Source organism: Triplophysa rosa, linkage group LG16 (assembly GCF_024868665.1).
Source record: "Triplophysa rosa linkage group LG16, Trosa_1v2, whole genome shotgun sequence".
Taxonomy (NCBI): Eukaryota; Metazoa; Chordata; class Actinopteri; order Cypriniformes; family Nemacheilidae; genus Triplophysa; species Triplophysa rosa.
The window spans coordinates 7,222,210-7,249,830 of record NC_079905.1 but is presented as its reverse complement, the minus strand read 5'-3'; the positions used below and the strand labels follow the sequence as shown (position 1 = coordinate 7,249,830).

Here is a 27,621-nt window from a genome sequence, read left to right as displayed (position 1 = left end):
GCGACTAGCAAGATGTGAGTGTACTCAAAAATGAGTTTCATACTTAATTTGGCCGTAGTCACGTGAACAACTGCGGCTTTTACAGTTACAGGTAGGTTTAGTTTACTCATTTTGCGCCTCTTCTCTTTGTTCCTGGACTGTCAACAACAACCAAAATACATGGATCCATTGTTATTTACCTTGCCATAGAAATCACGTCGGAAACATAACAGTAAACAGTTTATAGAGAAACTATCACGAATAAAAGCACAGAACATCCACCCATTACGAAAATTAACTTACCCATGCTTTTACTACTACAAAATATGTAAACCATAAACTTAACATTTTCGTAAGGGACCGACTTCTCTATAAAAAACTACGGAAGAGTATTAGGGCCAAGCAAAAAAAAAATATAAAACCGTTTTATGGCCCCATCTAGTGATCAATATATATCATTACAATTGTTTTACCGAAACAGTAATTTCTTGTTCGCATGAAAGAGTAATGACCACAGGGCCACGCTATTGCTCTTGTATAACCACGTGGTTTGTAAAAAGGCCGCTGTGTAAGTCTGACTAAAAGCTTTCATTTCAGCAGCACTGTTGACATGGAACTAAACCAGATAAACTTGAAAATACTAGAAACATTCAGTTTCAAGAGGAATGTTTCACTCCACATTCCCTTTTGTCATTCTTTGAAGAAGACGGGCTTACGACATGGTTCCATTTTTCTGTAGATTCGGTCATTTGGGGTTCGTCATAATAATAAAATATGCCTAAATATAAATACACAATTCCCAAAGAATTAAAGTGTGTGCCAGTGTGTTTTGTTAATTATTATTAGTATTTTATTTTATTAATAATATCTGTATTGGTTTTGTATTTTTTAACTCTTTTATCCTTGCCATTGTTTTTAGATCATGGTTCAAGGTCAAATGTTTAGAGTAGAATAACAATAAAAATGTTTGTGGAAATGTCATCAATGAGAATGACTAAACAGAAGCAGAGTTTCTCGTCGGTTCTGTTTTCCTGTCAATCATGTACCACAAGTAGCAGTGTGCGATCGATAAAATATGAGTGATTTCGCGATTAAGACCGAAGCCAATAACTTCAAATTTTTCGTGCTACGGTGTATGAATTTTAAATATTTCGTTCTTATGATATGCAGTTTATATGAGTAGGCCTATAGCTACTCGCCGAATTATTAATGCATAAGTTAACGGCAGCCGTTTTGAAGGCTTCAAATCAATGTACAAAATACATGTTTTGTATACAGTTTTATTCTCGCTGGTAGTTGAATATTAAACCAAAGTGAAGTATAGCTCAAATCCCTAAAGCCATGTCTGTAACTTTCACTCACCACTCAGATGTTTTTGTATTTTGATATAGCACGTAACACTGGAATATGTGTCATATTCTTTTCACGCTGTCAGTGAGGGCGTTTCTCTCTCTCTCAGGTTTACTGTCTGTCTGACTGCGTCTACAAACAGAGTGAGCTGCGTATTTGGACAGTAGCCAGGCAGAGCCAGGTCCGTTCACAACTGAGTGTTGCATTTGCCTCTGTGCGAGTAAGCAGCTGATACTTATCGTGCATCGAGCCAGCTCATCATAATACACTGTTACAGAATTTTATCGCGTGATCCTTTTTGAAGTCATGGCGAAGAAAAGTATTTCCACTAGAAAGTCTTTAAAGAGCTTGTTTTCTAAAAGTGAAGCGGATCTTAAAGAATCTGTGGAGAATGACAGCGGTAAGAGTTCAACAATCAAGTTCTTCAAATGGAAGAAAAAGAAGAAAAGCTCAACAGACGGACCACAGGACAACCTGGAATTTACAAGGTTTTTATATTTTCCTGTTTTCCATCAATAATGAATGAGCTTCGTGATTTTGTTGATCAGATATGAGTTGAACTTTTATGGTTAATCTTATATTGTATGTTTTAAAGAGTAATATAAAACTCATCAATAGAATTAAATATCTAAATACATTTCCAGTTTGAATTAAACACCATTGCGGCAGCCTGCAGGGTTTTTAACCAGAAACAACTATTCATTCATTTCCAACTTTCTAACTAATGATCTCTTAACCATTGTTAATATCAGTAATTTTAATATTCTTAAATAAAGTTATTATAAAGTGTTACTAAAATAAATTATTGTTCTGAGGATCCCGGGGGTTGACTGAGAGTCAGATTGGGGGTCCATGGGTCTGTAAAGGCTAAAAACATCAGCCATGTTGTTAGTCCATAACTGATAGGTACTATTTCCCAGAATTACTGCATGTGGATGTGTCTCACTGATCCTTGGGACCTTTTTGTAGCTCTGGACTTTGGACATCTGCCCTCGGCCCACCCCAATCTGTTTAAACATACCCATCGACTACGCTTACCAAGAGACAATCAGCTGTTGAATATGCTCAAAAAGAGCTGTAGTAAATATTTAGTCTTTATGTCATATGAAATACTTTATGATCGTTTTTAGCCCTATGACATTATTAATTAAGGGAGCTTTTTAGGGTGATTCATAGACCAAGAAACTGTACAAGAATGTAATGTGTGTACTTCAAGAGGTTTCTCTGACCCTTCCATATTTCTGTATTAGGTCAATATATTTCTGTGTCAGACAAAAATGCTAGTAATGGTGACGCTTTGATATTTGTTAATCTATGAATTCGAATAGTTGGGCTGAATGGGTGAGTTCAGTTTAGTCATATGAAACGGTCCAATTACGTTAATTACAACCAAAAGAAATGGCTGGATAATACCGTATGAGTTCATTGACATTCTGAATTTGCACATTCACACATCTTAAACCCTTTATTAAAGCTCCCACAGAAGAACCAGCTTTTGTACTTATTGTAGGTCAGTCGTACAAGTCACAACAGCTCCTCCCACAGGTGAGCATCCTGCAGCATTCCAAACAAAGTGCAAGTGTGCCTGACATGTGACCATTCTTTAATACCTGATATTATAAAAGACAGGATCTGTTCTCTGTGTTTGCATTCATACAATATGTGATGCCCTGTTTAAACACTGTTAATCATGTGTCTCTATTCCCAAATAAACCACAGACAAAGCAAACAAACCATGTATCCACATCGAGGTCACGTGAGAGGATGTTTAAAAAGTGCAGCTAGTAATTTTAAACTTAGAAAACGAGTCTTGACTAACAAGGTCTGTGTTGTATAATCCAACAGAAACCAAATGCATATTTGGCATTTACAGTATGCCAGTGGTTTCGCTTGAATCATTTTGATGTTAGTCAATATCACTAGTCTTTCTAAACCCAGCTGAAAATAACTAGTTAGGAGTCGTGTATATATTGGTTTGAAGGCTTTTATTGGAATAAATAAAACATGAATCTACGATGAAATGATTTAGCGTTTTCCCTACAGTCGTTCGAAATATCATTTATAAAGCGGTCGGTTATAGTCCTTGATTCTGATTGGGTTGAGCCGAGTTCTAAGCTGTTATAAAATACCCAGATTTAAACTGCTGACCGCATTACATAGCCTCAATATCGCTTTCTTTACTTTATTTGATGAAATCTTGCTACGCATATGGAATAACTGTTTTATAAAAGCAATAAGCCCCATGAAGCAGTGGGTTACAAGGGCATTTTATAACAGCTAAGTGTCTTGCCACAAACCCTACCCACTGCTTCTTGGGGCTTTTTGCTTTTTTTTGCTGAGCTCTGTGTAATGTCCTTTAGGGTTAAGGAATCTATTCTCACCTCGCTTTTTTAACTAAATGAACATAATTTTAACTAAATTAACAAAATATAAGTGCATAATAGCATGGTGTCAGCTTTATATTATGAGTCACTTTTTTACACGGCATAGCTGCAAATGATATGTTTGCACTCAAGAAAACTGGACGTACCACATGCTTACGATCTCCCATCACACATAGCGAAACTCAGTGTTTGACTGTGCCCTCCGGGGAGAAACTTGATAAAAAAACTCAGATACCTGAGTGAAATGTTCTGCTTGTTTTCACCTGATTTGCGATGTTATTGGCATGACAGTTGTCTGATCTGTTTGTTCAGATTAAATGAATGTCGCTCCAGTGGTTATGCTCAGACTCGGTGTTAGATTATGTTAAATTCGCCAACCCTTCAAGTGGTTCTAAAGTATCAGTACCTCTTTGTTAACTTTATATTAATGACGGCTGAATTATTCACATTCCAAAAGCGTGATGAAGTATGTTTCCGTGATGAGATGGAATTGTGGATGCACCTGTTCCTGCTTAATGTCACCCTGAGAGTTGTAGAGAACATGTAGGTCCGCACAATTAGGGTATTGTGTTCCTTAAGACGCTGAATCAGAACATAGGGTGGTGGCAGCATGCCATTGACTCACTTGTCGGTGAAAGATCTGATTTTGTTAACCACTTAAAGTTGAATATGTTGGTGTTAGTAAGAGCAGGTTTCGCATGAGCTTGTGTGTCTGTGCACAGGGCCGGCTTGAGGTGTTGTAGGGCCGTAGGAAAAAATGCGCCCCACTGGTGTCAAAACTGTGATCGCTTTGTCATATCATGCAGTACATTGTAAGACCTCACACCAGAACATAAGAATCACCCTTAGGAAAATAAACCATGGTTTTATTAAAGTAAAAGTATAGTATGTTTCTTTTTTGGTAGATTGATAACTATTTGTATTCATTTTTTAGTTCCATACTGTTACCATGGTTACACTGTGCATTTGTTTGAACAAACTCTACAGCGTTCTTTAAAAATATGCTGAAAGTTTCCATGCATGCAACCTTAAAGGAAAACAATAGCCTGTTTACACATTCTCTTCATACGAGCTCACTGTGTATGTGAGGATGTTGACATTCCTATCATTTTCGCTAAAGTCAGAGTTGAAAAAGAAAAGAATCTCTCAGAGTTGTTTTTTGATGTTTTTGTTGATGACTGACTGAATATTGTCTCTCACAGAACCGAGCCTGCCACATTGGACAATGCAGAAAGTCAGGATGGAGAAGAGTTCTCTGGACATACGTCATCTCTATATGGCACTGCCCCCAGGTCAAAGGTCAGAGAGCACCACATTTATACTTCAAGTGTCAATTAGTTTTACACTTACATGTGCATGAAAGACAGCCATAGCTGAAGCTATCCACCAGCACCAATGAGAAAATTACATTAATCATACATTTGTTTCTGTAAAGTTTTTTAGCAGACATGTTATACTAAAATACTGAATGTTATACATTATCACACCAGACACAAAAATATACACTTCAGAACATGCTGGGTTGTTTCAACCCATGATTAACAGGTTTTGTCCATATTTACCCAACAATGGGTTAGTTAGAACAACCCAGCATTGTATGTGTATTGTTGTCAGTAGAAACAATATTATATTTATCTTATTTGAGGAGATTCAAAGTAAAACAGTGGTCTAGCTAATACATGAAGCAACAGTTCACCCAAAAATGTAAAATCTTATCATTTAAACCCAAACTCAAATTCATTTAAAGGTCCAATGTGTAATTTTGGGAGGATCTATTGACAGAAATGCAATATAATATACATAAATATGTCTTCAGATGTGTATAAAGCCCTTACATAATGAAGCGTTATGTTTTTATTACCTTAGAATGAGCTATTTCTATCTACATACACTGCGGGTCACCGTGTTGTTTCCACAGTAGCCCTAAACGGACAAACTGCTCTACAGAGTGCGTTTCCTATGTTATTAAGCGAAAACGTGACAACATGTTTGTCCTGCGTCAGTTGCCATAGTGCTTCGAAAGGGAGGGGGAGGGGTGGAGTGAGCCCTTGCAATTCACAACCTCACCACTAGATGCGCTAAAAGCTCCACATTGCTCCTTTAATTGCGTTTAATGACGCTGATGTAATGGAGGACGTTTGTTTTAGGCAAAAGAATCGATTTGCATTCCTCTCTGTTAAGCTTTCTAAGCATGGTTTGCATGAAAGACATGCACAGACATGGTGATGGACACGGTTCATTGAGGCAATTTGTACTAAATGCCGTGAACCGTGGTAAACAGGAGAGAAAACAAATTAGATGTAACTGGTCACTACAAACTTATGAGTTTAGGCCAGCATTTTTTTAACAGTGAACATGCTAAATTGCAAATAAACACAAATTAAGTAAACACCTTAATGGTGTTTTATGCTCTATCTGTATCTTATCCACTATCTATATCAACCGTATTTATTTTGAAAAAAGACTGCTGTGTAAAATCGATTTTAATATATGTTCAGTCAAGATTCTTACCTGCAACCTATATGGGTTTTTATTAAAAAATCATAGTGAATATTGTTTGAAACGTTGTCAACAAATGTAGTAGGTGATGTTTGTTTAAAGGAGGTCATATTTGATCAAGTACAGGTCAAGTTTAAACGTTGCATGCATTTTTATATTTATGTGAAACACTAGCCACGTTTACAATTTAATTGTATTTCTTGATGCATTTCTTTACCTGGCCAGCAGATGGAGCCAAGAGCACGTACTAGATATTTGTATTTTTTTACTGAATTCCACAGGTGTTTTTTTTCCTGACACAGCGCTGACAGGACAGTGTTATGAAAGCTGATACACAAGACAGCAGTTCAGAAGCTCATGAAAAAGTTTGGTCATGTTTCTATGATGAAATGCTTTTGAGGTTTCTTCTTCTATGCTTGACTGCAGTAGGTGTATTTTGGAATCCGTAAGCAGGGCTTGTCCTGTGCGCTTCATGTTTGTATAAGATTTATACAGTATCTATCTGTGCAAGGTTCTTCAGATTTTTATGTCAAGTTATTTAAGCTAGTTTTCAACCACATAACATATACATTTATATATTTTCCTCTAAATTAAAACATGCCCAACTCCAGTGAATGAAATTATTTGGTGGGGTTTGACCCTTAAAACATGGTGATGAGCAGCAGCATCTACCTGCTTTTCTTTATGGAAATCAAAGGCCTCCACCCAGATTCACAGACGGAATGACAGATATCTCTCTATCTTACTTCATGGCATTTCATGATCTGTTGTTATCAGATATAACATTGTACACACCTCAGCAGCAAATGCATCATGCCTCTCAAGACATAAGAACATAATCTAGGACAAATATAAGACTCCTATGTCGATGAATCACAAAATAAACTTGTTTGGTCCTTTTTAGATTATCATCTTTAAATTATTAATAAAGGATAATTCCAGTTTAAGTCAGTTCCCAATTTGACAGTAAATTGATTCAATTTTTGTGCACGTCATTTAAAAAATATTTTTATAAAAATTTCACAAACATTCACAAATCTTTTCTTTTCTTTGTCTCTCTTTGTTTCTTTAGAAAGGGCTGCTCAGTTATTCAGAAACTGACCTCCGTAAACCCAGGAGCTTCAACATATTCAACCTAAATTGGAAAAAGAAGAAGAGAGATGTGTCCAAGAGTCTTTCAAACGTCATTGAAAACCCAAGGGCCGAAGGTCACATCAGTGAGAAAGATGAGTTGGAAAACCAGGTAGAAACAGATCAAACCTCACCACATCAGATGGCACCAAAGGCTGTGACTCTGTTTACAGCACCTCCCCATACGATCTCTAACCAATCCCAAGATGTCTTCAGTGATTTGTCTTTGGCCAATAAGGAAGACAGACTATTAGATGATGTCATTGCCACTGATGCTTTTATGCCACCCCAACTGAACGGTGAAATAATATCGTATATTGACTCTTCATTCTCTGATAGTGATGGTTACCAGACACCTCCAGAGAGCCCAGCCACAGGTTATCGCTCATGTGATTCTTCCCCAGTTGTGAATAGGGTTTACCAAGCCCCTGCTGAAACGAATATACCCGAGGCCTCCAGCACCTTCTCAAAACATCAGTATAGGATTTCTGAAGTGGATGGTCCTGAACCTGTAAATGTAACAGGCAATCTGCACACCGAAGAAGTCTTTTCCTCAAATAATGCTGCAGTAGAAGAAAGTCCAGAGACTGACCCTGCAAGTCCAAAATCTTGCACTTCAGAGGCTGACGTCATAGATTCAGTCAGTATTATTCCCAAAGCCAAAACTGCAGAAAGTGTTGATACACATCCTGTTGATAATTCAAACCTTGATGCACATCTGAACCTAAATGGGGTTTCTGGTAAGGATGATTATTCACTTTTTAACTCCGGTTTTTGGAAGACTGATTCGGCTGATTTTGAAGTCAAACCCCTGACTGCAGACAACACATCTAAAGCAGACACGATAACCTTTACGACCCCTGAGAACTCCATCTCTTCCATCCCCCAGCATTCCACCTCTTTTATCTCTGGTAGTTTCACGTCTGATACAAACAATATCGTATCCCAGCTGAGCTCCACCTCAAACTCAGATTTAGTGTTGTCCCATCCTGGACCTTCCCACGGTAGTCCTGGATACATTATAACTACTGAGCTAAAAGACTCCCAAACCAGCACTACAGATAACACAAACGTGTCTGTCACAGAACTGGTTAAAAACACAGACCCTTACTATGGTATGAGTGTACCTACTCATACCAGCAAACCCGTTTCTGTTCCAGATGTTATATCTGTGTCTTCCAACTGTGTGGATGTTAACATATATAACAATACTAAGGCTATTTCATCATTCCCCAATTCTGATGCTGAAGGCGATTCAAGCCCAGTTTATGAAGATAAAGCTGTAAATTACCCTGCTATTTTTAGCCACCTTGAAGATTCTCAGCCTGATTTTAATAGTGAAACCATCTCAATGGAATCTCCTCAAACTGAGCATAATCCCACATGTGCCGTTGATTCTGTTGTAGCACCTGTTCACCCTGAACCTGTCCTTACTGAGGATGAGTCAAAGATGTCTTTGACTGAGTCGGTTACGTCAGGAATACACCCCACTAACGCTACTAAAACCCACACCTTTGACCTCTCAGGTCCCTCAGATCCCATCACCTCTGTCCCTGACCGTTCCTGGAGAGTTCTGACTGACAATACGTCTTATTCAAGTACTTTATCCCAGAATGAAAGACAAGATTACACGAGTAAGAGAATAGACCGAGCAAAATCAGCCAGCTTTGAAAATGTCTCTAGTTCTTCTTTAGATTTGACGGACCATGGGACGTCCAGGATCTCTGAAGCCACTCATTCACAGGAGCTGTTCAACTCTCTGGCCCGAAAGGAAGAGATCTACCAGAGAACGATCAAATCTTATAAAGGTCTCAATACAGAGGAGGTGCTTTATAAAGGAAGTCTTAAGAATTATGAGATGGTTGGTCAGGGTAAAACATCAGAACTGTCTGTGACAACCAAAAATGAAGTGCGAATGAAGGAGCCAGAGGAGAAATACAGATTGGATGATGTTTATAATAAAACTAATGAAGTTTCACCAATTGAAGAAAAATATATCTACATTTTACCACAAAAACAAATGTCCCTTAATAAGATTCTGGACATTCAACATGAGGGGGCTGAAGACATGACAGAAAGTTTGCAAAACACCAGAGAAACATCTAAAAGTCATGGTGTACTAGCACTAAAATCAGAGGTATGTGTAGACACTGAAGTGTTGACAGGTCAAGCAGAGAGGCAGATTCACCGTTTCGCTCCACTGAAACCAGCCCTACCAGTCGATCGAGAATGTGTCCCAAAAGAATGCGACCCCGCCCCTCCCTCCGCCGAGCCAGTAGAGGTATCGCTCGCAGATTCCAGCATGGCAACACGCAATCACCTGGAGACTTGGCTCCACCCACGCCATTCTAGTGAAGAGAAAACACTACTACCAGAGGACGCCGCGAGGATCCAATACCAAACACACACTGAGATCCTCCACGCTGAGAGGGAGGAGCACACGGCCAACAGAGAGGATCGCAAAGTCACATTCCTCACAAGTACACAGAACAGTGAAGGTCAAGGCTGGCAGTCCGCTCCGGACACGGAGAAGATCTCCACTGCGTACAACACAGAAGAGACCTTCATACACAGCAAAAACGCTAGTCAGAGAGAGGTTGAGTTGACGGAGGTAAAAACAGCCACAGATAGCATCACAACCTTCACTCACGGGAGCGTGGTAGATATCAGTGAAACCACACCTGAGGGCAGGAGAGACGTTGAAGTTTACGCTGTCCAGGAGCACCTGCTTCCAACACAGCTGATACAAGGCGACAGGTGAGTCTTGATCTTAATACCTGCTAGAAATACTTGATGTCTTGATTTTATGTGATGCCATTTTTAGATTGCCAGTCTGCACAAAATGTACAGCACAGAAATAAAATATACATGCTTACAATCATTCGTAATGTTTTTGAGAATAAATTCACGACTGTGAGGTTATTCCTGAAATTATGACTCCTATTTATATCGTTGCTGTCCTTCTGAAATCTCAGATGTCCAAATTCGCAGTTTTTCTTTAAATTATTGAATACTGTGTTGTCAAAGTTGACAAGCACTTTTTAATACTTTTTATTGGTTAGATATTTGCAAAACCCAGTGACGAACCTAAAGGGTGACAACAAATGTATGGTTTATGGCAAAACATTTGAATCATGAAAATGGAGACACAAGGTGATTTCAGAAGGACAGCAGCGATATGTGTATATGCCATATGATCTACTCATTTCAGATGTAAGCATTAAATCTTTAATGAACAGCACATTATTTTATGATACGTCACATTTTTCATCAGTGGTTTTCATTAATCCTAAATGATATTTTAAATGTATTTTAAATGTAAAGTATCTAGAAAGGAAACTGTAATTTCTATTGTTGATCTGCAGTGTCAACAATAGTCAGTGTCAATAATGATCTGCAGGATGCAACGCTATTGAAGATAAATGTAACTAATGAAATCTAAAAGGATTAATATAATAATCATAAATAATAATGATTTCGAGCTTGAATTTGGCACTGGTTTATCAATGCCTCACCCACTTACAACCCCATATCTTATAGGTTCGTTTTAAATGGGATGGGCAGCTAAAAGAATGTGTTGTAGATCAGTGGTTCAAAGTTTGCTATTGACTCAGACCTGATTATACACATTCTTGAAATAGACCTCATGAATGAAGGCCTATGCCAAAACCAGCAGCGATCATTCCGAAACGCTTCCGCAAGCAGACGTGCAGTGCCAGCAGGAATCTGAATGATGCATTTGCATATTTACCTTGACATTTAGTTTTCATAAATTACAGACGTTCGTACGTTCGTCGGCGCAGCTTTATTTATCTGATATTCTGATGGTGGGGATTTGATTCTCTTACCGTTGATTTTGTTTAGTTTAATTTGATTTGCTTAATTTCTCATGCAAATTTAAATCCAAAGTGATTGTGAGCTGTAATGACAGGTGGAAGGTCATGGACGACAGCATTAATCTTTCAGTCGCTTTGTCAAATGCTCTGATAATACCTGTCACATGAATGTTAAACATTGTGAAGTGTGTGTTGCGAAATAGATTACAGCCAGCAACATTAGCTGGAATGGATGTTTGGAATGATTTGAACGATGCAAGTGACTGACAGCTGTTCACATCGAACCTCCACACCCTTGTCTGCAAAGCGTGACCCCTCATTACTTTGTTCTTCATGGCAATAAACAATAAAGCGCTATGTAAATACCTCATTCATTCATTCATTCATTACTGGTTCGGCTTTAAGAAATGTGCAGCGATGATCCTTTTTTGGCCTTGGAAAGCTGAATTAATCCCTGTAATTAGTGTAGCAAACTTTGAAGAATGAAGCTGTTTATATTTGTGTCCCTTTCACAAAGTCATTTTTCTTGTAATGTATCCTACAGTTTTCTACGTAATATCATCCTACATAATGTAAAGAACATTCTGTGCAAATATAACATTGATATCTTTAATATTGACTAAGGCCATGTCAAAGATCAAAAATCATATGAAAATTTATGGTTAAAATCAAACTTTGATGCTTGTTATTTTGAGACTTTAGCCTGGTTTTTACAGACAGGGACACATGTTTGTGTATGTGGTGTCATGTACAGTATAGATGATAGTGTTTTATTCAAATCTTTAGCTGGTGGCAGGAAACAAGCAGTGAAGTTAGCACCTAAACAGGGCTTTGCCATAACCCAGGATTTAAACCACAACAATTCGTAGAACGAAGACAAAATACTCCGGAGCACCCACAATGTTTTACATAAGTTGCTGTTGGTGAGACATGATAGCATCTGCTATTAACTAACTGTGAATGTAAATTGCAAAAATGACATTGTGATGTCCATGTTTGCCTCCAGGGGGCGAGCTTTGGCTAATACAAACACTAGATATACCAGCTGGCAAAACTTGATACCTCCACCTGTGCTTTCAAATGGCTCATGGCCATTTCAACTGTAGTGTTGAAGTGAAAAACAAACTACATGACATATACCCGCATCTTCTTTCCTCTCCTCTCAAAACAACTTTTTTCAAATCCCTTTGTGTTTATATATCTTTATTGAATGTTTTTTTGTATACATGTATGTATTAAGTACTACTGTTTGTAGAAGTAAACAACAATGCTTTATTATGAAAATTAGACGCATTTGCTTCAATTATGTAATATTATTTTTAATGTCTATTAAACCTCTGCATGTGTTGTGGTATATATGTTCAAGCCTGCTTTGCTATGTGTTGTGTTCCCTGTTTCATCATTTGACTTATTTTTCTTCAGTCTGTTTTTAAGCAGATTTGTGTGTGGAATGTTAATCGAAACCCATGGTCCTTGAGTTTAGATAATGCTTAACTAAATTAATCCTTAACTTAAAATGAAAAACATCTTTCCTTTTATTTCCCACTACTTCCAGTTTTCTCATAAGTTATTCCCAGTCATATGCAAATTCAGATCTATGTTTCAACAAATAATGACATTGTAATGTAAAATCTGGGATGTTTCCTATCACAGAAAAAATGCATTACCACACATTTGATAAAGCCCTTTTATGCGACTTTTGTCCCACTTAAACTTTTAGTTTTTAGTGGTATTGCGGATTAAAACTGATTTGAAGGTTGAGATCCATTGCGAAGTGCTATTATAACATGTGTTGTCATGTCTCCAGAAACTCACCTACGCAAATTGCAATATACTCCCACACTAGAAAAACTTGTGCACCTGTGCTTTTGCGGCATAATCTGTCCTCTGATTTGGTTTCTAAATACAATCATACTTTTCTTTAAGTCTGTATTTCAAATCTTGATATTCTTTATAAAATAATCTCAAAATGAATCTAAATGTTCAAAGAGACCTCAGATTACTTTATTATATAAAACTGTTTTATCGTGTTCTTGAAACCAGAGAGGTTGTTATTCTCATAGACATCAAGTTTTTTTACCACGTGTCACATGAAATTGTATGTTAAGACTTTCTTTAAATTTACCGTGGTCATGAAAACTTGTATGGTTCAAGTAATAATGTCCTTGTGTTACTCTCTCTTCCATATCTAGATTCTTTCATGCATCTACTGTTCTTAGTACATTGATTGAAGAGCCAGATACAGAAAACGAAGCAGGAACTGAGCCTGGATCAGAGACAGACATGAGCATTGGCGTTGCCGTCCTCAATACGAAGCTTAGCCGGCCATCATCCACCCGAGAGGGCAGAGATGACGGCATGGTGGTCCGCAAAGTGTCCCTGGTTAACTCCGACAGTAAGAGCAGTTTGGGCAACTATGAAAGTCAGTTGGACAGCAATGGGTTTAGAGATTCAGAATCGAGTCCTGAACTTCGCGGAAGATGGCAGAGCCTCCATTCTGATTCTGAAGTAAAGAAGTTCACAGAGAATTCAGAATATAACCTCACAAACAGCTCATACCCGTATTCCTCTCCGCTGTCCCCAAGCTATGAAAGAGGTGTCTACACGTCTCATTTCAGCTCCTCCGGGACGCAAAAAACCCAGCCCACTTCTTATTCCTTGGAGAGCACTAGTAGCCTTGGCAACAGTAGCTGGAAATTCACGGAGAGCGAAGTTCAATCGGGGAGTGAGAGTTACTTTAGTGGGAGGAGCAGGGTGGAGCTTAGTACACCTGTCGGAGAGAGAGAGGGAGAAATACAGAAAACAGGCTTTGACTCCCGGGAGGGCAGCTTGATGATCACGGAGGTGGGAGATGATTTCTCCGATGTGTTCAAAGCCACGCGCGTAGAGCTGGACTCCTCGCCCACTGATCTAGAACCCGAGCCTCTGATTTCTTACACACACGAGATGGACAGCCTGGTGGATACATTGAAGAGCATGGAGCGACCGGTCCGTCAGAGGCTTCACCGCACAGCATCCAACACACCGTTCTCCTCGCTGCCTCCCATCGAAGAGGACACCCCGATCTTGTCTCCAACTCGAGTCTCGCCCGTTACAGAGCCAAAGAAGCTTTTGAACGGAGATTTCAGTTTACCTCCTGACTTAGGTTTCCACTGGAGTTCCCCCAAGGACATGCGATCTCCTATGGCCATGTTGAAAGAACGGCAGTCTGGAGATCTCCCGAGGCTTCCCCAGCCCATGCGTGCTTCGGCCCTGAGCAGCATCGTCATGCGCAAGGGTTCCCTCACAGACCTGAACACCGAAGAGACACCCACGACAAACGGAGAGACTCTGCTCCCCACATCTCGCCTGGAAAACAGCCTGTTCTTCCAGCCAGAGAATGGAAAACGCTCCATCTTCCGCGCAGCCTCTCTCCCCGACATCGGCAGCAGTCACGACCGCATAAGCTCGGCCCCCAAGGGCACGGACAGTCTGCTCGGAAACCGCTACGAGCGCTTCTCGTACCTCACGTCTTCATCGAGTTCACTTAGTGGGATTTCCGAAACGTCTCGGATGAGCATGCCTCCTTCTTTCCAACATAACTCCTCTACAGAGACCTCAAGCTTTGACCTCAAGACCTCATTTGATCTTTACCGCTCGCCAGTTCTAAGTCTTCAACGCAGCAGTAGCGTTGATGGAGCTCTTCATCATCAACCCAATGATAACAAAGGCTTCCAGATGAATCAGGAGCCAAAAGCGGAGCCGGAGCGAAAATTAACACTCAAATACAGAGCCTTCCCGGATTCATATGTGAGTATTGCTTCATGTCACAATACTATATGATATGACTACAACAGTGTACAGACAGCATTTTCATTTATGTCATTGGAAGAAATAATGTGAGAAAAGGGTATAAACACAACTCAGAGTGTCGTGCTTAAGTTTATTTTTGGGAACGAGGACATGGAATGAATGAGAGTGTTGTTTTCATAGTACAGTATGTCGCCACTCTCTAATCAGCCGTAATGTAACCGGATACAAAACCACTTACACACAAGTATTGTATAACAGCGTGATGTGTTTTAGATCTCAAAAGAAGTGCAGAACATTTACATGTATGCATTTGGAAATCACTTTTACCCAAAGTAACATTAAAGATAACATTATCAGTTTTCTGTTCCTTGGAATTGAACTCGTGGTGTTGCTAAACTAGTTGAGTTGCATGTTTACACCTGACGGTTATAACACACCTAGCTACAATTTTAGAGAACACTTAAAGATAATAATTGTGTGATTAGACTTTGCAGAAGGTGGATTGAGCTCTGCCCAAAACCTCGGTGAATGAAAGGAAAGACGGAGTGTAATGGCACCCCAGTGGGACGAGTTTACAATAGAGATTGACAGGAGTATACGTTACATCAGTGCTCATGCAGTATTCACGCCTTCTCACATCCTCTAAAACAGACGTGGAACAGGTCATCTGTTTCATGCCCTGGGAGTCACATTTTAACATACATAACATCTCAAAGCCAAAACATTTTTGTTTGGTTATGTTTTTTTATCCTGCGGGAGGATGCAAAATGTGGAAACCGAATGAATGCCTGCATTAATCCCACACTTTCCTAAAATCGTACGCGTTTTGGGGTTTTTTGGATTGGTTATAAATTCTCTTTAAAAGCATGTTTGCCCAGACAGTACCTGCAGGTGTGACTCGGAACGCTCCTAAAGATTTCATTGTAACAACCCATAAAAATGGCCGTCACAAGGGAGTAGCTTCAAACTGTTATCACAAATCTAGTGTAAAATGAACACACAACTTCACCCGTGTTCATTTATATGGTTGACATAGACTGTCATGTTGAGTTATCAAACAGTTCTTTATTGCTTGTATGCAAATTTCGTGGATGGAGAGTTTGCCAGTGTGCTACATTCACAGTGTCCTGTGTGGTTGACCCCTTTGTTATTATTCTTCATATTATAAATGTTATACAGTAGCTGTTTTTTTACTCCTTTGTAAATGGGTCGCGAAAATAGTGAGTGAGAGTCCTGTGTGAAAAGAGATCATATTCAAACAAAGAGAAAAGCCACAAATAATAACAGTTCAGGTTTCAATAACAGAACCAACTGTCCTTTTTCCTGTAACTATGCATAGGACACGCATAGTTAACTTGTTGGGACGAATCTCCCGAATACACAAATGAATATTGACAGGTTGACAGATAAAAGTATGTGCTTTAAAATGTGCTCAGAATCAATAGGCAGGGAAACGGGGAGAGGCTGATGTGACGATGTTTGTTATCTGTCTATTTTCTTTATTCTCGACTAATTTGCGTTAATAATTTTGTTAGTACGGCTGTGTGTCGAGTCCTGCTCAGACACACCCTGTTCTTTGTCTTGCCAGTGACTTGCTTTGTATTTGCCATTGCAATGGGCACGGAGGAAAAATTATGTCGCCTTCGTGCCTTGGTCACATGTCGGAGCAGCATCCTCATTAACCGTATAAACAATACTCAGGGAACACACCGAAATATCTTATGTACTGTAATATATAATGCAAATATTATACTTTAGTATACAGTAATTTTGTGCACCTATAGCAGTATGAGTTGTTATAGTTGATATACTGTAGACATTTTTATTATATCTCTCTAAATAAAAATAATATAAATATAATATAAACAGGTGCAGTTACAGTACATTTTAGAAATATACATATTTACTGTAGAGATATGGATGGCATCCCACACCCATGTTCCATATGCATATCGAAAATATTCTGCATTTCTGCAAGAGACATAGTTGAAAGAAACATAGTGAGACTGACACTTGGCTAGTTTAAGAAGTGAGCTTTATGACATCTGAATCATGTAAATCTTTTATTTGGCTTGTCATTAAGAACATCCCCATAGGCAAACAGAGAAATTTGACTTTGGCTCTTGTGTAATGTTGCCTTTATTCTAACTTGGTCATGGCTCACTGAATTCGCAAAAACATCTCACTCAGCAAGGCCTGGGAAGGGCGTTTCATCAGCTCTTGCATACATAAATATGTTGTACTGTATATGGCCCCACTTTACATGAAGTGGACTGTTAGGCAAAACAATTCAAGTGAATTAAGAGAGAAAGAAACAATGATATGGCACCAAGGGTGTATTTCGAGACTTACTAGGTATCATACTTCTTTTTTTAAGTCTGCTTAAGTGCCCAAAGTACTTTTTTGTACAAATTTTTGACAGATAATGTAGAAACCTGAGGAGGGGCTTTCCGAAGGTTCGTCAACGCCAAAAATACATAGGCATTGTTCAAGCATTTTATAGTTTACATGTTACAATATATATCCATATGTTATGTAAATATTTATTTACTTCAATATTTTTCTTTATCTAGCACACAAAAGAAAAGGAACATGGGAAGCTCAATCCTCGACCTGGAAAGGTGAGTCATTCCACTTTACCTTTCTTATCTCAATGACACTACATTAATGAGAGTATTAATGGTCTGATTGATCCGATCGGACCAGCCCTTTTATATTCTCTGTGTGTGCTCATAACATAAAATAAGATGTGACAGAATGTGCTTGGGTTCCCAAAGCCTGCAGCTGGTATTTAAGAGCAGGTGAGAGAGATTAGTGGGTGCGTGATCAAGACCCGTTCATGTGTCAAACACACAAGTATAGACAGTTCATTACATGGCTTACATAATCAAATGATTTTTGTTCTAAGAATAATTAATACTTTGTTGGAACTTGCACCAAAAGTAAAAAAAAATTTTATTCTGGGCGAATAAAGCTTTATAAGGTCAGTACATTTTGTACTCTGTCTTTTAAAAGATGAATATGCGTGCAAGTGTAATTGAGGGAAGTAGTTTTCAAAATGAGAAAATAGAGATTCAAAAATCTGCTTTTATCAAGTATTTTACAAGATGCCTAACCGGATGGAAATAAGATAATGTGAGCCATTGTTAAGTGATGGATTGAGATTTACCATTGTGTTGCTTTAATTATCATCCCTAAATTAATATAATTTAAAAAAATTATATTTAATCCATTTGATTAAGATCTAAAAATGTACTGCATATTTGCAAAACTAAGTTCTAGTATCAACATTGTGTAACATTTAGGATGTTAGTAAAGAAACACATGCAATAAGGTTGATGTAACACCAATTAACTTAAATTAAAACAACATGTTATGCAATTTAGCACAAAAGAGGTTGTTAAAGTCCCAGTGAAATAAAAAAATGACAAATCTTATTTTTTCATGAAATATTGCAGCGTTTATAGTAAATAGCTTATCAATATGGGTCATTTTCTTTTTTAAATTCATGTACCCTGATAATCTTCATTTAAAATCTGAAAATGCACTTGCCCCCTGAAATGACTATCCATCTCAAATGACGTAAATTAGACGGCTTAGGCGGAGCATCCGTTAACTCCTCCCCTTCAACTGTCATTCTGCTGCAAGTTTCATTTCAAAATTAATGCAACAGCTGTTTTTTCACATCCAATCAATTCGCAAGCCACGCCCACTAATTATCTCCTTTGAAATTCCTTTTCACTCTGAAATGTGTCAGAAAAACGATGGCAACTTCCGGTTCACGGGGACTTTAAACAATTAAGTACCTACAGTTTGGGGATTCGGGATAGCTGTCTGAAAGCATAATAAACCACAATGTGTTTGTTTTTAGCACATTGTAACATGCTACCGCATCATCATCTATTTCATGTTTGTTGACTCACAGTTTTTTATACTGCTGTACTGGATTGGATTTTACTGGACTAGTTTTGACATTCCTAAATTCTGCATCAGCAGCTGATCGAGATTTAGAAAAGGTCACCTGAAACTGGATTGTCAAGTTTCTTCCTGATTATTGTAAGAGTCAATTTCTTGCTATTAGATGTATTTCCTCACCTCACAACCTATATTTGTTAGCAGTGTAATATTGCAGCCTTAAGGTTATAAGACAACAAAGGTGCTTTACAGAAGTAGGACAATGTGGACATGCTCTGTTTCACAGACAGACAAAAGGAAGATTGTCCATTGTCACTGCATCTGCTCCCCCTAGTGGCTGAAAAGGTCAAATATTAAACAATGCGATCATTGTCGACTTTGGATCTCAACCTTTTTAATGCAATATTTGAAGGGCTTTCGACTCACAAATTCTACATAATAAAATATTATAGAGTCAGACATAACTAGCAAGATGTATATTTGTTACAAAATCTCCAAACTGTGAAAAAACATTTAAAAACAATGAGTCATTCTGAGGTTCTCTTGGAGGATTGTAAAGCTCCCTCGTTGAGAAACACTGGCTGTGTCTCAATCAGCTCCCTTGTTCAGTAGTCAGCGCACTGACTAAAATCGCAAAATCCTTCCAGTGCACTGAAACATTCGTTCCCTAAAAATTCCCACAATGCACCGCAAAAACCAGGGAGCGTCGATGCACCTATGTTCCCTTACCGGAAATCACATGACAAGTTTTGAAGACGTTTAACCGAAATCGCACGAGCCAACTCAATGAACTTCAGGAAACGCAATATAACTTTTGAAAAGACAAACTCTTTTTATGTTATGTATAAACAAACGTTGCTAGACAGGTAGGCAACACAATCTACTTCAATTTAATAATAAATAAGTGAACGGTGCGCAGACCCGTGTACAAGGTATACTGATGCACGATCTCGGGGGCAAGGGAGCTGATCGAGACACTGGCCGTGTTTTAGACTTTAACATTTGTTTTCATTATTAGATGTTCATTTATGACAAGCCTGGAATGACCGGCCATAAAATTGAAGTTCGAGGTGATGTTGTGGATGCCACACCGTGGGAGTTTACAGGGACCATTTCAATAAGAGTGGTCAGAGGGGGGTAAGTCACATGTATACATTTATATGCAGCTTTAGCAGTGCCCTCTTACTAAACATGATAACACAAAGGTGCCTTTAAAGTGTCAAGGTTTGGCTGGTTAGCAGAGTACTGGCCCCTGCTGGCAGATGTTGTAACTACACCATACTTGAGTTCATGGCACAGATTTTTTGTAAAGCTGTGTGAAATGAAATTCATTCACATTTTTGCACAACGCATTTACTGTGTGTCTGATACAAAAAAGGCAGGTGTACACACAGGGCAGCAAACGTGCATCAATACACAAGACAGGATGATAAATGCACAATAAATAATGCATCTTCAGTTTAATGAGGTTGTAAAGTTTAAAGGGTCTGGATGATGTGTACATGCTGGTCACATGGGCTATGGTGGGGGGAGTGACACATTCCACATCAGTCTCAACATGAAGGCTCTGCCTGCTTTTGAGTGAGAAAACAGCAGTAAAGCACAAAACCATAAACTTGATAGGACTCTAGTTTTTGCTGAATCGTATTCATCACGCCGTTCGCATTATTTTGCACCCTAGTAAATATAGCAGTACTGTATTCTGTTAAGCAGTGGTTCTCAAACTTTTTTGTTGTAAGGCCCCCGTTGTGTAGAGTGCATTGCTTTGCGGCCCCCCAAATAAAGACTTATAATCTTAAACTTTAAATTTTAATTAAACCAAGAAAATATTCAGTTAAACAATGCTAAAACATCAATTCTTTTGGTTGGTGGCGTTGTTTTTCTGATGTTTGATTGCACAAAATTTATGATAAATATCTATATTTCTAAAATGCCACAAAATCTGTGGCCCCCTGGAACCATCTTGGGGCCCCCCAGGAGGCCACGGCCCCCAGTTTGAGAACCACTGTGTTAAAGAATACAGGCTGATGGGATTGCATGAATGTTGATGCGTAAGCAACACGTCTACACTTTATCTGAGAGGTAATGTCAGCTATACTGGAGAGCGTCAGATGTCCTCATGATGCGCTTCACGTGATCTTTAAAATCTCTTTCAACATCAGATCAAAATCAGAAATAAAATCCAAATAGAAGTGAAATGTGGTAATAATTCATATATTTGAAAGAAACAGACCATGAATCGTGGTGAGAGCACACATAGCAGTCATTAAATGTGCAATATAACATTCTTTTTTTAATATATAATAAGATATTTAAAAATAATTTTAATTAGATGACAGCACATTAAAACAAGTGTCATTTGCAAAAACATGCTTGTTGCGGATGTGCTTAAAATTCTTCCCACATTTTGTCTTCTCAAGTTGGGTGTTGTATGAGAAGCCAGACTTCAAAGGAGAAAAGATAGCACTAGACGAGGAGGACATAGAGCTGACGAATCCTTTCGGACCGCCGGAGGACGAAGAGGCTCATCTGGAGAATGGAACCGCACAGGATCAAGAAGATGAAGAGCTCAAGCCACAGATGAAGAAAACCTTTGCCATTGGATCCATACGACGAGCAGTGCGGGTATGACAAACTAAAACCAAAGCTCAGTATTCTCCCTCAAACTGTGCCTGTACCTCTGGAATGGTATACATATTAGTGCAGGGACCCTTATTTGCATTAACATTGCATAATGATAATGGCGAATGAGTGGTTGTAAACTACATCATGTGCCTGTTATACCAGTGTCTCAGCATAGCTGGGTCTTAATGATTGTAGTGCGCCTCCTTGTGTCTTAAAGCAGAATTGCACCTGCTTTGGCAGCAATACTTTAAGGAACACACTTTAAGTTTCAACAGTCCTTCTTTTGTGTCTTTCAACTTTTTTTTAACTAGGATTACAGTGTTCCTGAAATTAGTTTCTTCCCCGAGGAAAATGCAGAGGGCAAGAAGGTCACGTTCAGAGACACGTCCGAAGACGCCAGAATTTTTGGCTTTCCGATCAAAGCGAACTCCGTGATTATCAACGCTGGACTGTGAGTGCTACAAGTTGCTTATTATAAAACTAGCACAACCTGTAGTTTTGAGGTCTTTTCCAGCATTTTCTCTGCTGATTTGGAATTTGGAAAAAAATCTGCTGAATTCTGCACTCACAGTTTCCAGGGTCCCTTTGTGTTTATTTATTAAAGTGAGTTTATCAAAGTAATGTTTGTTCCTCTAGATGGCTGGTGTTTGCAGAACCCTTCTTTCAGGGCATCCCACGGGTGCTTGAAGTCGGGGGTTACTCATCACCTGCCGCCTGGGGTGTCACAAACCCGTATGTGAGCTCTCTGCACCCGCTCAAAATCGTAAGTTTCCCCTTTACATAAATGTCCCTCTTTGGTCCACCGTCCTTTTAAACCATGAGTCTAAAGCATGCATTTTGTTTGTGTTTGTAGGGGGAACCTCGAGTTGAGAACATTACTGATCCAAAAGTAAGTTTAAGGAAGCAACATCTATCTAATTGAATTGAAATGAAATGCACAGGCATTACATGTTATATGTTTTATTTTATTTTTTTAACAGATTGTGCTTTATGAAAAGCCATATTTCACTGGGAAAAGCAGAGAAATCTACAGCAGCGTGAGAGATTTCATGACAAGAACGGACAATAGACAATCATTGTTTATGTACAGTCCGGGATCTATTAAAGTTAGTGGAGGATGGTGAGTAAAGACGAGTTTAGTTTGAGAGAGACAAAAGTCAAAACAATTTGTGTTGGAGAGAGACAGAAATTGGATGATTTTCTGGTCAGAATCTAATTAAATTGTTCTTTTCTTCTCTCTTCTCAAAGCTGGGTGGGCCACGAAAAGGAAGGTTTCCGTGGTTACCAGTATCTTCTGGAGGAGGGAGAATACCATGACTGGCGGGTGTGGGGAGGGGTTAACTCAGAGCTGCGCTCGGTCCGAGTCATCCAAACTGTAAGAAGCCTTTCACTTTTATGATAATATTTATATATAATGAAATCGTGAATCATGATACTAGAGGGCATATTTAAATTGATACATGAGGTTGTACTGCATAGACTGGCATGCAAAGTAGGTTTAATCATTTTTTTACTGATCTTTATCTTGGCACACCAGGACCTGTCAGAGACTGTGGTGATGTTGTATGCAGAGCCCGAAGGAGAGAAGGAGAATGAAGAAGAGCAAACGTTTGAGGTGACGGAAGCTGTACCGGATGTGGAGCTCTTCGGGTTCGGCATCAACACCCGTTCCATCCATGTGCTGAGTGGAGCGTATGTACTGCATTATAACATTCATGAATGGAGTGATAAAATGGAGTATTAAAGAAATAATAGAAATAGTATTCAATTGTACTGTAGCTGTGTTGTGTAATTTTCATCAAAATCATTGCGTCAAGACTAATCTAGGCATGACTAAAAATTTCGGATCATTAAGGCCAAATCTGGATGTGTGTGTATTTATAATAAATGTATTTATTTATTCTTTATCCTCAGATGGGTCGCCTACTCTCATGTGGATTTCTCCGGCAACCAGTATATTCTAGAAAAAGGCTTCTACACGGGCTGTGGGGATTGGGGCTCTGGGGACAACCGCATTTGCTCTATACAGCCCATTCTTCCTGTGAGTCGTCTCAGAGACCCTATTCATGACTGTGAAAATGTGTTCACGGTCCACATACTGCTGATCGCTATGTTGGTGTCTGCGGGGGTACACTGGATTATTAATAAAGTGATCAATAGCATAGCCAAAAAATAGACTGTGTGTGCATCTGAAAAACTGGGTGTGCCTCATTTATTGTCAGATGAATGTGCAAAAACCCCTACTCTGCGTATCAGTAACGTTACAGAAGAGACTGAGTGTAAAACTGATTTGTAAAACTAGGCTCGCCTGAGATGGAACCGCTTTTGCCGAATAAATTCTGACGTAGCGAACATTACACCCAGCAATTTGGAGCGAAAAACTTTTTTTGCAAATTAAGGGTTTTTGATTTCGAAAATGTGGTGCTTCCATCGCTCATTTCTGATGCGAAACCTCAAAATGCACAGCTGAAACAAGCATAACAGGCAATGTGATCAAAACACGCAGTCAGTGATGTATAAAGTCTTAGAGTAACCGATAAATATTATACTTAAGGATCAAAAGTACTTTTTATATTAAATCTACTTAAGTATATAAAGTAAAGTTGAAAAAAACATTGTTAATAAAAAAATTTTTTTAGCATAAATATACAAAATGGTGCTTAGATAGAAATTTACAACCTTCCGCTTCAAGTCTGTAGTGCTTGCGCAGTAACGTTACCTGTAATATTTCCATCTGGCCAAACGCGTCTGATCCGGTGTACTGAAATTTCATCCTACCCGTCAGATTGTCCTACCAGGCATGCACACATCAGGCAGCAGCCTTCATTATTCCGTAGGAGTCACTCTGAAAACGGTTGTTGTTGCTAGCTGGCAAGGTTTAGGCAAAGATTCTCAATTTATTTAGAATGCGTGGTAACGAATATAGTAATTAAACAACAATAACCTAAATTTCGAAAAATATTTTTATTAGGACTATAAAAAATGTATTCTGCATCTATTTTTAGGTGTGCCAGCTGGAAGTAATTGGGGTGATTTTGACTTTGAAACTCTTTATATGTTTTTGAATTTATTTATCGGAATATTAATTGTATTTCATATCTGTCCTGAATAAAGAAGACATTCTGTCCTTGACTTTATTAATGAGGCTGATCTTGTGTGTTTTAGGCACCCAGTGAAGGGCCCAGCTTCAAAAATGAGGTAAGCTGACTTATTCAACATCCTCACCATCAGCAATGCAGTAATGCATCAGTAATGTCATCACTTTCTTTTGTTCTGTTCTGTCGCAGCAGATGCTGCTGTATTCAGAGCCCAGTTTCCAGGGCACATGTAGTGTGTGTAATCAGAACACGGGCCGGCTGCCGGAAAACCTCATAGTCAAGTCATGCAGGGTGATGGGAGGAAGGTTAGTGTTAAAATGGTTGTGATGTGCATCCAATAAATAAATAAGTTGTAAATATATAATAAATAAATGGAATAATTTTTTACTGTAGTATTGCAGTGTTCCTCAAATAGGACATGAGCAATATTGCAGACGAACCTAAAAATATATTTGGTACACTCATGTTGTGTAATTCAATGCATTTCAGCTGGGTGTTGTATGAAGGAGACATGTTCACAGGAGACCAGTATGTTTTGTCAGAAGGGAATTTTCCCAACTTCACCAGCATGGGCTGTCCTCCCAGCTGCAGTATTCGGTCGGTGAAATCAGTTCCAATGGTGAGTAGACAAAAGATTTGTTTTGGTGGGCAAATGATTTCTAATTTTGCAATCAACAAGTGGAAACTCTTAAGGAAATACTCTTTGATTATTTGGCTAAAAAAACATATTTTTTAGACTTTTTCAGTGCCTTCGGTCTCTCTCTTCGGGCTGGAGTGTTTTGAAGGTCGAGAGGTCACAGCTGATACGCAGGTATCCAGCCTGCATGAGGAGGGCTTTAATACACAGTTCCTCTCTGTGAGGGTCAACAGTGGCTGGTGAGTGTTGCCTCTTAAATACTTTTTTATATTAAAATCAATTTCAATTTGCTGTCATGTCAGGTCAATCTCTCTTTTCTGCAGCTGGGTGTTATGTGAACATAGTAACTACAGGGGGCGCCAGATTCTACTAGAGCCCATTGAAATCACAAACTGGCACAAATACAGCTCTCTCTCCAGTATCGGCTCTATCTATCCAGTCAGACAAGTTAGTATCTGCTTCACATGCCCCTTATAACTATGGAATGACTGAAAAAATACAAACATCTTTATTTTGTATGTTTATGTTTTTATTTTATGTGTGTGCCCATAGAAACAAAGACTGTTCCGAATTAGAAATGAAGAGTCTGGACACTACATGTCAGTGCAGGGTGGGGTTGAGGACATGAAAACAGGCCGTGTGGTCGTCTCAGAGGAGGTGGAGGGATTCAGTGATGTTTGGTTCTACCAGGACGGGCTCATCAAGAACAAGGTACATTACACGTATGAGACATCTACATCATGTTTACATAATAGTTGATTATAAAATCCTCTTTACAGTACAATATAATAGGTTACAAATGTTAATATTAATCATTTTAGGGTATATTTGGTTGTAAGATTGTGTGATTTAATTTTTAAGTTGACATTGTGGTTCATACTACAGTATGTATGAGAATTTTGTAGCTGGCTGTTATGTGAGCATAGTAACTACAGAGGGCGCTGTATTATAACACTTTCCATTAAAACTCTACTCCCACATTCTGTGTTTGTGGCAGCTGGCACGGACCATGAGTCTGCAGGTGATGGGGAATGTGGAGACAGGTGCTAAGGTAGTACTGTGGAATGAGAAGCGTACGCCAGTGCAAATATGGACCGCTCAGGTCAGCGGCAAAATCTCCAGTGTCACTTTCCCTGGAATGGTGCTAGACGTTAAAGGTGAGATATGCGGTGTGATGTTTTACCAACAAATCACACGCTTCCAAACACATTAAAACGTTTTGTTTGAATAAGTTCAATATTGAAATGAGAAATCATTTATGCATCTCATGTTAATATGTTGTTGCAAAGAATGCTAATATAATGGCGGCTGTTGTGACAAACAATATTAACGTGAACTGGGTAATAACATGACCAATGCTAGAATACTGTAATCTTTTTCAGGGGGAAAGTCATATGACAAACATCATTTAGTTGTCCGAGAGGAGAACGAGGAGCATGCCAGCCAACAGTGGAAGCTGGAGTTCGTCTAATCCCGCCCCTTTGAAATTAACTGACCCACCAATCCTTACCTCACCCATTCAGGCTGCCGCACCAATAAAACGTTTTTCTATAAACTGACTTTTGTCTTTGTGTGGGACGCCACTACACAGAGTAAAATAAAAACTTTGTAGTACACTTTGGACAGTGAATGAGGCGTACCTCATTGGGAATGGAAATGAGGTGGGTCAGCTTTCCTGTGGCTCAGTGCAATGCAATGTAAGTACAATGCAATGTAAGTCGCTTTGGATAAAAGCGTCTGCCAAATGCATAAATGTAAATCTAAATACCAGCCATGGGCAGGAAAGTATTTGTTATGATTGTGAAATGTAAAGTGATGATCTGAAAACTGTTATTTGCACATAATTTGAATATAAGATTACCAACAGGTCATTTATAAAACTACGATTACAACCCATAGTTTCACATTGGATAATAATGATATAATAATCTATTAATCCAGAAAACTGTATTAGCTTTTCACTGTCTCTGTTATATATTTTATATATATATATATATTAAAAACAGCGAGTCACTTCAGATCTGACCTTTATTTTGTTCATTTTCTTTGTTCATGTCCTGGGAGGGTTTCTATGAAAGTTTGTTCTGTCATCTTGTTTTTATAACCAAATATGTGTTGATGTCAATATAGTACAGCACAGTATGTCAATATAATATCACCATGTTATTTTTGGAATACCAAGAAACTTTATTCTGTAACTTTAATTTTAAAGTTTAATGTGAAATATGTAACAGGGAGTGGCTTTAATTTTGTAATAAAACATGTAAAAAATATTCACTTTTGAATTTTGTCCATGATTTTATTTGTCCATGATTTAATTCTTTGAATATTTTTAATATGTATTTATGTGTATTGTGCTAAATAAAAAAATGTTT

General features: G+C 38.6%; 1 protein-coding gene across 1 annotated transcript; it reads left to right on the top strand.

Annotated features, from left to right (window-relative positions):
- The first annotated feature begins 1,463 nt into the window (after positions 1-1,463).
- On the top strand, positions 1,464-27,523 carry crybg2 (crystallin beta-gamma domain containing 2). The gene is made up of 22 exons (XM_057355273.1): positions 1,464-1,817; positions 4,916-5,012; positions 7,285-10,100; positions 13,372-14,968; positions 17,545-17,592; positions 19,905-20,023; positions 21,307-21,511; positions 21,823-21,962; positions 22,148-22,274; positions 22,365-22,400; positions 22,492-22,631; positions 22,760-22,886; positions 23,049-23,203; positions 23,426-23,552; positions 24,677-24,709; positions 24,802-24,914; positions 25,099-25,228; positions 25,346-25,485; positions 25,570-25,693; positions 25,799-25,957; positions 26,244-26,403; positions 26,629-27,523. Exons 1-22 carry the CDS (start codon positions 1,636-1,638, stop codon positions 26,715-26,717), a joined length of 6,864 nt encoding a protein of 2,287 aa, XP_057211256.1. The 5' UTR covers positions 1,464-1,635; the 3' UTR covers positions 26,718-27,523.
- The last annotated feature ends 98 nt before the right edge of the window (positions 27,524-27,621 follow it).